The 11,931-nt window shown below is 32.0% G+C and overlaps 1 protein-coding gene across 2 annotated transcripts in view; it reads left to right on the forward strand.

Annotated features, from left to right (window-relative positions):
- The first annotated feature begins 9,479 nt into the window (after positions 1 to 9,479).
- Positions 9,480 to 11,931, forward strand: part of LOC111389224 (SAC3 family protein A) — a 27,081-nt gene continuing 24,629 nt past the window's right edge. For both annotated transcript variants that reach the window (XM_023014115.1, XM_023014116.1), the window contains exons 1-2: positions 9,480 to 9,868; positions 9,994 to 10,068. In XM_023014115.1, the coding sequence (XP_022869883.1) occupies positions 10,012 to 10,068 (57 nt within the window). In that variant the 5' untranslated portion in view covers positions 9,480 to 9,868; positions 9,994 to 10,011. The remainder of the gene's footprint in view (positions 9,869 to 9,993; positions 10,069 to 11,931) is intronic.

The following is an 11,931-nucleotide window of genomic DNA, read 5'->3' on the forward strand; positions in this document are numbered from 1 at the left end:
TTCAAAAGTTGATTTCAAAAACAATTTACAGTGTCGCAGTTTCACGCAACATGATACTGGTATCCTCAACTTTTTCTTGCGGGTATCGATGGCCTCCTTGCAGACAGATTATTGTTTTGAAAAATTAAGCAAAATTTTGGGATCGTCACATACGAAGCCATCACCTCTCATATTGGGGCCGAACAGGTCATCTCGACACATTTCAAGTCTCGAAGGCCAAACAAACAACCTCTAACTTGTCAATTCGAGGTCGAGCCTTCCTATCCTAGCATGTTAGCTTGCTTAATCATGCACTTTAGTGCGGACTTGTAGTTGATGTCATGCATCATGATTTACATATTTTGGTAGCAACATTGATGTCCGTATGTGGGAAATGCTACATTTAATTGGTCTAGGTTATAGGATAAAAAGATGTCTAGAAATCCTATTTTTTAACCTAATCACCCTTTTGATTTCAGGAAAAAAAAAATACTTTTTTGTATCAATATAGTATGGATTATTGAAAATAATAATCCATGTATTTGGATATTTTCCTTCAACCAATCGTGTCAAATAAATGTAGAGTTGAAGGAAATTCTTCGAAGAGAAAATGGAGTATTCAAATGAACAATTTGAAGACATGTTGATTTTAATAATTGACTGCAAAGTTGATTATTAGGATATTTTAATTCATAGACAAAGATTTCGGACCTATGAATTGGGATATTCTTGAAACTCACTGTAACGATGGGTGATAATACGTTAAGAAAATTCAAACAAGAACAACAAATACGTAATTCGGAGATGCTCAATAACTAAGGCAGTAGGTCAGGGTAACGGCACACGCTATGGGAGACCGATATGATCATGATTAGCATTGAAACCTCCTACTCTACAAATCAAATATGTGTGATATAATATCTAATATTCTTCTTATTAGAGAGACTGTGTAGGAGAATGAGCTACGAACCATGGGGTTCACGTCTAGGACCTCACACGTGACACATCCCATTTGCGGAACCAGAAAATTTTCAGCATGGGATCAAAAATTAAGTTTCAAAATAGGTCAATACATTACTGCAATTATTACCTATGCATTTTCATACTATATTATTATCAATATATTATCCTTGGTACCTAATTTATATCGAACATTTCTTTTATCTGGAACACTCGTCTCACCAATATTTTGTCCTTTATTTGAAAATACAAATTTCCATTTAAAATATCAGCATGAGCAAGCGCAAGATAGGCATTTGATGAACAAGGGAAAGCAAGGAAACTCTATAAAGAGGGGGAATCTTTCTTTCATTTTTGTCTAGTCTTATTGTCATAAAGATTTCAAGGACCTTCGTAGGTAGCAGTGGCGGATGTAGCTTATGGGCAGCTAGGGCGGCCGCCCTAGCTGGCTTCACCGGAATCGCCACGCCAGCCACCGGAGTCAGTTTTTTTTTTTTTTTTCCTTCAGTGTTGTGACTGTTGGCTGTTGGGCTTCAAATTTTTTTTAAAAATCCGGCCCAATTGAAGAAGCCCAAATGACCTGCTCCACTCCATACCATATATCGAGCAAGCAGCAACCCGATGCAGAGACGCAGAGTGACCAGAGTCCCAGATTTTTCCCCACATTGTCACGACCCACCATTACCAATCTAGGGCTCTCCAGTCTCCCCGTCTTAGCCGTCAACCACCGATCCACCAGTCCACGACTACCGCAGGCCGCAGCAGCCAGCAAGCGTTGCAGACAGCATCGGCGCCAGGTCCGCCATCGAGTCCAGTCCAGCAGGCGTGCACACAGTCGCACTCCACTTCAAAAAATGCAAGATTCTTTTAGACTTTTAGTTATTTGATGTTCGGTGATTCGTGCACGTGATATTGATCTAATTTTCCAAAAATCTTGGATTTCATTTTGGCTGCAAGTCTGCAACTCCAGCTCTAAAAATTTTCTAATATTTTTCACATTTTTATATATTTTGCAATACTTGTGGGAATTTATTAAAATGATCATGTGAACTTCGAAGTGAATGAGTTGAAAATGCTATTGTACTGCATCGGCATCCTCGTGTGAAGAACAGAAAGAAGCCCAGTATTTTGTTGGGAAATATAAACCTTTATGACCTGTTTGGACAATACAATGGACCAGATTTTAATTTATTTTCTTCTTTAATGCTATTGTACTAGATAAGATTGATCAATAGAATAGACAAGAAAATAAATTTTGAACTTATTTTTGTGTTTACTATTGTCGAAATATTGTGTAGTCCACCTAACCAAACACACTATTGGTGTCTAGGAGTTGGGTCTTAACAAAATATCGAATGAAAAATGGGAATAAATTGCAATGTTAAATTGGAGGTACATAGGTTTGTTGTCAATTCAGTCCGGATGTTACTTTCTCTTCTGGGGTTCTCATTTGATAAGATACTTTATTGTTTGTTTTCTTGATGACTGCCTGCATTTTGAATGTTTTCTTGATGACTGCCTGCATTTTGAATGGCTATTGAAGGTTTAGTGGTTTACACTTTTTTTTTTTGTATATATTTTCTAGATTTTAGTGCATTTATATATATATTGAATAATTTTTAATATTATTTAATCTAATTTTAATAAATGATCGGGCTTTTACGATCGTCGATGGTCAAAGTCAACCTCCGCCCTAGCTGAACGTTGATGCTGGATTCGCCACTGGTAGGTAGTACCAAGAGATGAATAAATGGGGATCTTCTCAACCATAAAAGTTGAGTTGATACATTTCAAGAAATTTGCTCATGAGTTGCAAAACATAACTCCGTGTTTAGGAAGTAGCGCACCATGACTCCTCACATTCCTAATCAAAAGATAAGAGAGATCCCTTTCTCCCGAGGTTACGGGGTCATTTTGTTGAGTTCCTTGGCATTGTTCTCTCTCAAGCGCCCTAGTATTTCTGCTTGTTCACCTGTGTCGGTGTAGAGTAGCCAGATAACAGTTATAAAATCAAAATCAACGAGTAAACGTATACTTATATTTCGACAGCAATTCCAATAATCTATGAAAGCTAACAACCACAATTACACAAACATAAGTAATTCCAATAGGCAAAGTTCTCTACAATCAATTCCAATAGACATAATATTCTATAATTCCAACATCCAATTCCGCAATACCGCAATAGATCACAATCAATTGCAAAAAATAAAATATAAAATATAAAAATAAAATTCCAAGATTACCAAGTTTGGAAAAGACATTGCTTGCTTGGGAAGTCAGAATGAAGTCAGGACTTGGAATTGACACTAATGTCTCCAGCAAAAAAAAACAATTTCCTAAAATTACATATCCATATTACGAATTCCTTAATAAACATATATTTGTGTGAATATGTAGAGAAGACCTAAAAAATATCACTTACCAAAGACCATTCCATATAGAGATTACATAAATAACTTATTCAGAACCCAGAAATGTGCAGAGTTGGATTGTAGGAACTCAGTTCTTTGAGCAGAAATTTGGAACCCTACTTCTAACAAATTTGTTGGCTCATAGTAATAATCCAAGCATATCAATCGATAAAATTGATAAAAGCCTTTCTTTATGATCCCTTCTTATGAGAATCATGAATAACAGCTTTGTTTTATCCTCCCGCTCCTCAAAAGCCCACGGGAATGGATTTGATGATCCCACATCCATAGATCTAGAAGAGACTAGATCAAAGTCTATCTAGATTCTTTGGTATGTACAGGTTCTTCTTCTTTAGTTGATGATCCTTCAGGTTGCCATTAGGAGATTACTTTAGCCTACTGAAACTATTTGATTTTCCAAGTTTTTGATAGATGCATGTTGAATCTAGAAGATCGTCTCAATCATCTGCACGAATTGAGACGTAGTATTTGATAGTCCAATTAAAGCTTCTTTCAGTGTGTTCATCGTTTGACTCCCATCCTTTTCATGGTGAAAATATCTTCCATAATGTAATTATTTGGATCATCCAAACTGATTTAGGCTCTTATCCTTTGCATGACGAAGAAATGTCCCATAGTCAAGTTGTCTTAATCGATTTTTGCGTGTGGATCAGACTAGAAAGATTTCTTTTTTCCTTTTATTTTATTTTTCTCTTTTATCCTATACTGTGAAGCCTAGTAATTCCTATAGTACTTCAAAGGGCATGTCCAAGATTTTTCGTTATACATTCTAAAACTCATTCTTTAAGAAGTTCATTCTTCTCCCCAAAGCACTAGGCACCTCAACACTCAATGATTGATCACTGCCTTCTCATCGATCCAGCTGCTTTTTAGCATTGGTAAAATAAAATTTTTTAAGTTTTGAAGCCAATTGATGATTAAATTTTGGTATGAACTTATTGTCATTATAATTTTTATTTTCATCAATTTTATTGAGGTATGTGCTTGGATATTTCGTATTATTGACTATTTAAGCCAACTTATTTGTTAGAAAATTAAGTTAGTACTTTTTGCTCCATAAGTTAAGCTCTTGTTTGAACCCCCCCCCCCCCCCCAAACGTAAAATTAGTTTTTTAAAAACTTATTTTCAACTCCACATTTTATGGAACCTACAATTATATAAATTTTTTAATTCAAATTTCATTATTTTTTTATTAAAATCTACTAAAAATCCAATTTCTATAACCACCAAACTGTTGAAATGCGCAAGCAGAATTATACAAAACTTAAAATTTTTCTTTAATTCAATAAACTAGATTGTCTTAATGTTCACGTGTATATTTATATTAAGAATAAATTATTTGAATTTTTACCTAAATTCGATGGTCAATTCTTGAATTAATTTTGAATCATGAACTTCGAACTTTTCGGATTACGAGTTTTCAATTTTTTAATTACAATAACTTGATATTTCAAACCTTCAAGTCTTTTATGGTATACTCCAGAATTAAGACTATATCGGTGGGTGGAAACTTTCTTTTAATTGGATCAATAAACTAATTCTTGAATTGGGCAATTGAATAAAGCGAGAAAATAATTATTTTCTCTCTCCAAATTTGAACACTATAAAATTATGTATTATGATTGCTATATGATTTTTAGATTCTATCTAATCTCTATTTATAAAGATAGAATAAAAGTCTTAATTAAATCCAAATAGAAGTTTTAATTAAAGTTCACATCCAATTAATTTACAATTAATTACATGTGTAGTCCTAACATTTCAATTAAATTATAATTAACTTTATAACTTTTATAGCAATTACAACTAAGTACAAAATTTTATTATAATTACAACTATGTTCAAAACTAATATAACTAACGTAATTTAGTCCCAAAAGAGCTACCACAAGGATCTGATCAAACTTATATTATCCCAACTCCAATAATTAGATCATGTCTCGTTGGCCCCAAACCAATCTAATTATCAGTATTTGCTTTTTTCACTGAAAGCAAAAGTCTGGACTCTTGAAATATATAAGATCACAAAAATCAATAAGCTTGTACTACTTTCCCCTAACTTATTGTATATGTATTTTATCTCCATACAGGATTAAATTACAGGTATGAGCATAAATGATCATTTTGCCCTTCTATTTATTCTCACTAACTAAAGTACAATTTTTTTCAATGATCCCGCAAACTAATCACAGATGTCTAAAATTTAGTTGTCATTAAATACTGAGATCAGATTTTAACCGTTCAATGGAAAATACTTGAACAGTTACTCTACCCATTTTTCAAGGTGACGATTCTCAGCATGATTCATGTTCTCTACTTTGCTCATTCTCAAACTCCTAACTCATTGAGATATTTGATCAATCAAATCGATCTTACCAATTGATGAATCAAAGAACCATTAAAAATACGAAAAAATTTACATAACATTGTCAAGGAATTTAGATGAAATACACAGTGATTTAATTCTTCGTATGATCATGCTATACAATTAAACTTGGAAAGTGATCCGTTTAATACATTCAAAGTGTAGTTGTGTTACCTTTAACTATTTTTGTAATAAGGATAAATCACAAACCTAATTAATGAATCGATCAACACTACAAACTTTCGGTACAAGATGCTAACTCTTATATATTGGTTATGAACAAATTATTTATGATCAAAATATAAGTTTTGCCACATTGTACTTTTCAACGCAAGTACCTAATTTATATTATCACAAGTGATAATGAGTACTTTAATTCTCATGATCAATAATAAATAAATAAATAACAAAAATTATTTATTAACTATTATTTTATCATAGTAAAATATACTATATTGGCACACAACCCAACACAAACAAAGGCTAAGTTCACACTCTATGGTCTTCTATTAGTTATCTATCTAGATATACGTATTTGAATATGTGTATCAATTAACATTGAAATTCATCCTGTAAATATATAATTTCGCCCAATTTTGTTTTTTGATGAAGATGGTTGTGCCAATGTCAAGTTTGTACTTCGATCTAGTTTCTAAAGTATGCAATGGCTTGTCCTAACTTGATGGTTTTGGATTTTATGCATTATTGAAATTCATTGTTGGAAATTTTTTTTAATGGAATTTGTTGTTTTTTATTGTGATTTAATGACATATTAGAACGTTACTATTTTCTACTGAGCCCTTGTTTGGTTGTTTTTTTTTTTTTTTTGAAGAAAAATTATTTTGAATAGTAGATTTTGAAGAATGTGTGATTAAAAAACTTGGAAAGTTTTGTGTTTATGTGTAGAATATTTTACCGTGTGAATGTGTGGTTAAAAATAAGTATGTAAAAAAATGAGTTTTGAAATAATGGGAAACAAATAGGGACGAAAATGAATTGTGTTTTTATGGTTGAAATTATTATTTGGAATTGATTAGAATTCTTTTATATATTTAGTTTTATATCAGACAATTATCAAAATTTAGCCCATGTTTTATGGCCATTATTTTGAAAAAAAAAAATTTTTTGAAAAACGCATGGTTAAAAAATAGAGGAAAATTTTGGGTTTATATGAATAATATTTTATTGTGTAAATATATGATTGAAAATGAGTATGAGAATTTAAAAAAATTATTTTAAAGGGAGATAAACAAGAATTTCCATCTTTGAGTAAAGAGCCAAAAACTGGTTAAATGAGTGTATAAAAGAAAATGCCGTTCGAGAATAACTTAAATTTTTTTATCCCAGAATGAACAATGTTTGGCTCCGCCACTGGTCGCACTCATCAACTTTGTTCACATCCTATACTTGGAAGCCTGATAATCCCCATAATACTCCTAATGAAAGGTTATCCTCAACAACTTCGAAAAGTGCCTTATATTTCTTCTTTGAAAAGTGGTTATGGGCAATGAAATTTCCATGATCATGTTATCTTCATCAATTTGGGATTCCACATCTCAATTTGTTGTCGGTCCCTTGCTTCGCTTTAATTATAGTCCCCGACTATAGTACCAAAAACTTGATCGTTGAAAATCACATAAGTATATGATATCATAGTCAAGTAATAGAAAATGAAGTGTCTTTTTTACAAAAATCAAGTACATAATCATTTTCAAGTAAATATAAATTCTAATCGAATAGCAAAATATGATTTGATTGGTTTTAAGACCATTTATATAAAAACTAAACTAATGAGTAACTAAGAAGTGTTTATAAAGTACATTAAAGAAGAGCACTAGAACTTCGAATTTCCCTCTATTAATTTGTTTTCACAACTACCCCAAGACTATGAAAACACTAATTGACTTGATCATTAATGTTCATATTTTGCTCGATAATCTCTCGAGTAGATTAATATATTCTCATAAGTGACCCTCCTAGATTTATATGGAAAATGTGAATATGCAACAAATGCATTAAAATACAAGAACTTAGTCATAACAATATATTTATATTCTCTACCGAATCCTATAATGATTGTTATAACATGCTATATTCCTTATTTTCTCTTGAGTAAATAAAATCACACATCAATTTAATTATTGGCTAAGTAATTGAAAGCATTAAAGATTATAACAATCATTTAAGATAAACAAACATCAAACGTCAGAGCCTCGGAATTGATATTAGAACTATATAATAAATGGTTCATCTACATCCTAGTGACTAGAAATTTATCCAACATTATGTTTCAGTTTCTTACTTTTGATTCTCTCTCCAAATCGTTGCATTTAAAAATTAGAATTTCAAAATAGGTTAAAAACAAGGTAGAATTTCAATCCAAAAGAGTCGAAAAAAGAAATATTATATAATTTATATTTTTCATTGACTTGTACCATGTAATTGCGTGGTTATAGCCATTGTGATCAAAAGAACACTACGCTAAATCTCTGAATCAAAGAATTTGGAATTGATGGGGGACGGCTATAGATCAGTTTGATTTGTTATAGAGGTGGGGAAAGCGAGGGGTGGTGGGCTAGGGATGGGGTAGGGGCAGGGGTGGAACCAAAAAAAATTTCAGTGCGGGCACAAATTTTTTATTAAAACAAACACTTTTTCCAATTTTTCTCCCAAAATGCAAGTTTTCCAATTTTTTGGCCAATGTGCAGGTTTTCTCCCAAAGTTGAGTGCAGGCCAATTCAACCATACATGGCTCTGCCCCTGGGTAGGGGTGTTAAAAAGATGAACTTCTATCTCTCCCTCTTTTTAAATATATTTTTTATTTTTTTAATTAGACTTATATGCATATTTTTAAACGATTTGGGACTTTGATTGCAATAATTTTTTCTTTCTTTTATTTTTTTGCCCTTTTCATTTAATTAAAACTGGAGAGTTAAAATTCAACATTTTACAAGATTTGATGGAAAAAAAGAAAAGGAAACAAACGTTCTATTCCACAAAATTTGGATGATTTAGAGGGGTTTCGTGCCAAAAGGAAAGGTTAGGGATACTACGTCAAAATGAAAGGTTGGGGCTATTGTGCCAATAAGTAACTACTTTAGGGGATGTTGTGCCAATTATCCTTGCATTATTGGCTATCTTTACTATTTTTAATGCCTAAACTAATGAAATTGGTCGGTATAGTATTTTCCGTACAAAATAAAGTCATTCAAGGACTATTCTACCAAAATAAAAATATAAGAAGTATTTCGTAATAGAGGCAAAGACCAAGGGGGTTTTTTTGCCTATACCCTTCTAAATATATGTCTTTTCATTTTTTTAGGACAAATCAAAATTTATCTAAGACTCCAAACTAATTTCTATTTTGAATTATCAAAATAATGACACTTGAACAAAATATGTTAGCTCATAAGTTTATTTTAATGACTTCTCAATTTTACGAAATATCTTATAACTCATAATTTCAAACTTATCAAGTGCCTGTTCGATTTAGAGCAAAAAGTTGATAAAAATTTAAATTAAAGTTAATAATTAATTTCAACATTATAATTCATAAATCGATTACTTTTATTTACTTTTAAAATTCATAGTTTATCAATTTTATCAAAAACTACTAAAAGTTTAATTTTTAACAAAATCCAATAGGGGCTAAATTTTAGATAAATCTTTCAAAAAATTAGCAAAAAAATAAAATGGCAAAGCTTGAAAACAAATTCAAAAGAATATATTATTTTTCCTTGGTCGTAGCAGTCGTGCCATAAAAAATTCTTTGCCTCCATCCTCTCTACCCAACACCGCCAACCATCCAAACCCGCGACCCAAGAAGCCGGAAAACGGGTCGAAACCTGCAAATCCCTTTCTCTCATATTCATCTAGCCAAATTTATATCGGCAGATATATACACCATGCGTTTATATAGCTAGTTTGTATAAGAGTACCTTTAAATCGGTCTTTCAATAATTCGTTATCGTGTTCTTCGTTCATTCACTAATCTCTTTGTTGTACCCTGTCAACGCGCCTGTTTTTCGTTTATCCTTGTCCTTTTCTTTTGGTTTCATTTAATTTCTGCTTTTGTTTTGGTTCGTGAAAGGAGCTGCTTCTGCTGGATAACTGCAATTGGGCTTGGAAGGTTCGTGCTTTTTAAAGCTCAACTAGTTAGGGTTTTGGAGTTTATTGCATTATTTTATGGGAGAATGACTATTTGGAATTTAATGTTGTAAATGATAGTTTTTTTATTGGGTTTTGCTTAATTAGAATGTTAATGAGGTGAAGATGAATCAAGGAGAAACTGATCAAACCATCACCACTCTGGATACCAAGTCTGCAGAGGTAACTGCCTTTTTTCTCCCGCTATATACGTTTGAATACAGTTTTCTTCTAGTCCTGATTTTGTGCAAAAGAGAAAAGAGTTGTAGTTAAGCATGGTAATGATTTTTAATGTGCATGACAATAAATGCTTCAATTGCTTGCAACTTTGCATGTGATACTTGATGCCGATCAGTATATTTGAATTGAGTTTCTTTCTTTGGAAGAGAAGGATGTGTTTTATAAGGAGTTGACAGGTCATGGTTTATGTACTTTCTTTTATTTTGTAAATGACATATATATGAGGGGGTTTAGATTAGAGAGCAATAAAGTCAGAACAGACTCGGAAAGAATTTTTTAGATTTCCCTGATGCATGGGGATACTTATTTAGGTAAGATTTAAAGGTTTCTAGCTTTGGCAGTGGGTTACTGTTTCTCTTTTTCCAGGTTTACCCATTTTTTTGGGATTACTACACCTGTAAATTTCTGACATCTGTATGGTAAATGTGTATTGTTTCTGATAGTACTGGGTGATACCTTTGAGGGATCTTCCCTTTAATTTTATTACCATTGCCTCTTCACTTGTCCTCTATATTGTACACACACACGTCCACAAGACACAAACAATTGATCTAGGAAATCTTCAAGAAATCTATTCTAAATGTGACCTCATTTTTTGTGAATATGTTCTATGTCAAAAACTTAATGAAGTCTTATTCCATGGCCAACTACATGGGCCGTATATCTTCCATTCTCTTCCACTTTGCTTTATCTAAGATATCCGAACATAAATTATATGCTTATTATATATTTATTATTTATGTTCCCCTATTTCGTCTTGCTTTGCTATTAATACTAGTCTCGTCTTTTCTTGGATGCAACTAGCAGCATTTCATGTGAATGTGTATGTACTTAGTTTATTTGGCTCATTTATTATCAATCTATTTTCACCTTTTACTGGTTATTTATTTGCTACTCCTAAACCCAACTTGTAGTTGTATGTAGCATAATATTGGAGTGCTCGAGAGATTTTCCTTTTAACATAATAAGAATTATTCAATTATTAGATTTTTTCTACTTTTTTCAACCAACTCTATTTTCCTTGTAGTATCATTTCCAATTTTACTGGCTTTTTGAAATCATTAATGATGGAACCTAGATTTTGGAATATTCCAATGTTAGGTACTTCAATCTCTCCAACACTTGTTTCCTTCCCATTTTGTGCTTCTATCGATAGTGTAATTACAATTCATGCATTTAATCTCCCATTTTCCTACGTTAGATGCTTTTATATTGAGATAATATGAGCATAGCTTGACCTTGGTGAATTCTCATTCACACACACATACCAAAATGAAAAAAACGCTGGACATCTTCGTGTATGACCTTTGTCATTATAATAGAAACAAAATAACTTTGGTAGGGAACTACTTAATAATCCTGCATTATATTCTCTATAGCCCCCACACATACCAAAACAAAACAAAAAAATGCTGGACATCTTCGTGTATGACCTTTGTCATTATAATAGAAACAAAATAACTTTGGTAGGGAACTACTTAATAATTCTTCATTATATTCTCTAGAGTCATCGTTCAATTATATGCCAACACAGTTATGTCAATATATACTAGCTTTTATACAATTTTCTAAAATACACCGTAACATGCTTATTCACAATAATTGAAAATCATATGAATATCGTTTTTCACCCAATCAATAGGGCAGGTTTGACGTGCTTATAGTAACTCAAGCTTACCTTCTAGTTAACATATTTTGCCAAATATTTTGAGTTTTGGATGATAGAAGAAACTTAACATAGCTTGATTAATTTCAATGTTTTCTTTTTGATGTCGAAATATTTATTCTCATGTGCACTGATTGTTG

The sequence above is a fragment of the Olea europaea genome, unplaced genomic scaffold (genome assembly GCF_002742605.1).
Source record: "Olea europaea var. sylvestris unplaced genomic scaffold, O_europaea_v1 scaffold571, whole genome shotgun sequence".
NCBI lineage: Eukaryota > Viridiplantae > Streptophyta > Magnoliopsida > Lamiales > Oleaceae > Olea > Olea europaea.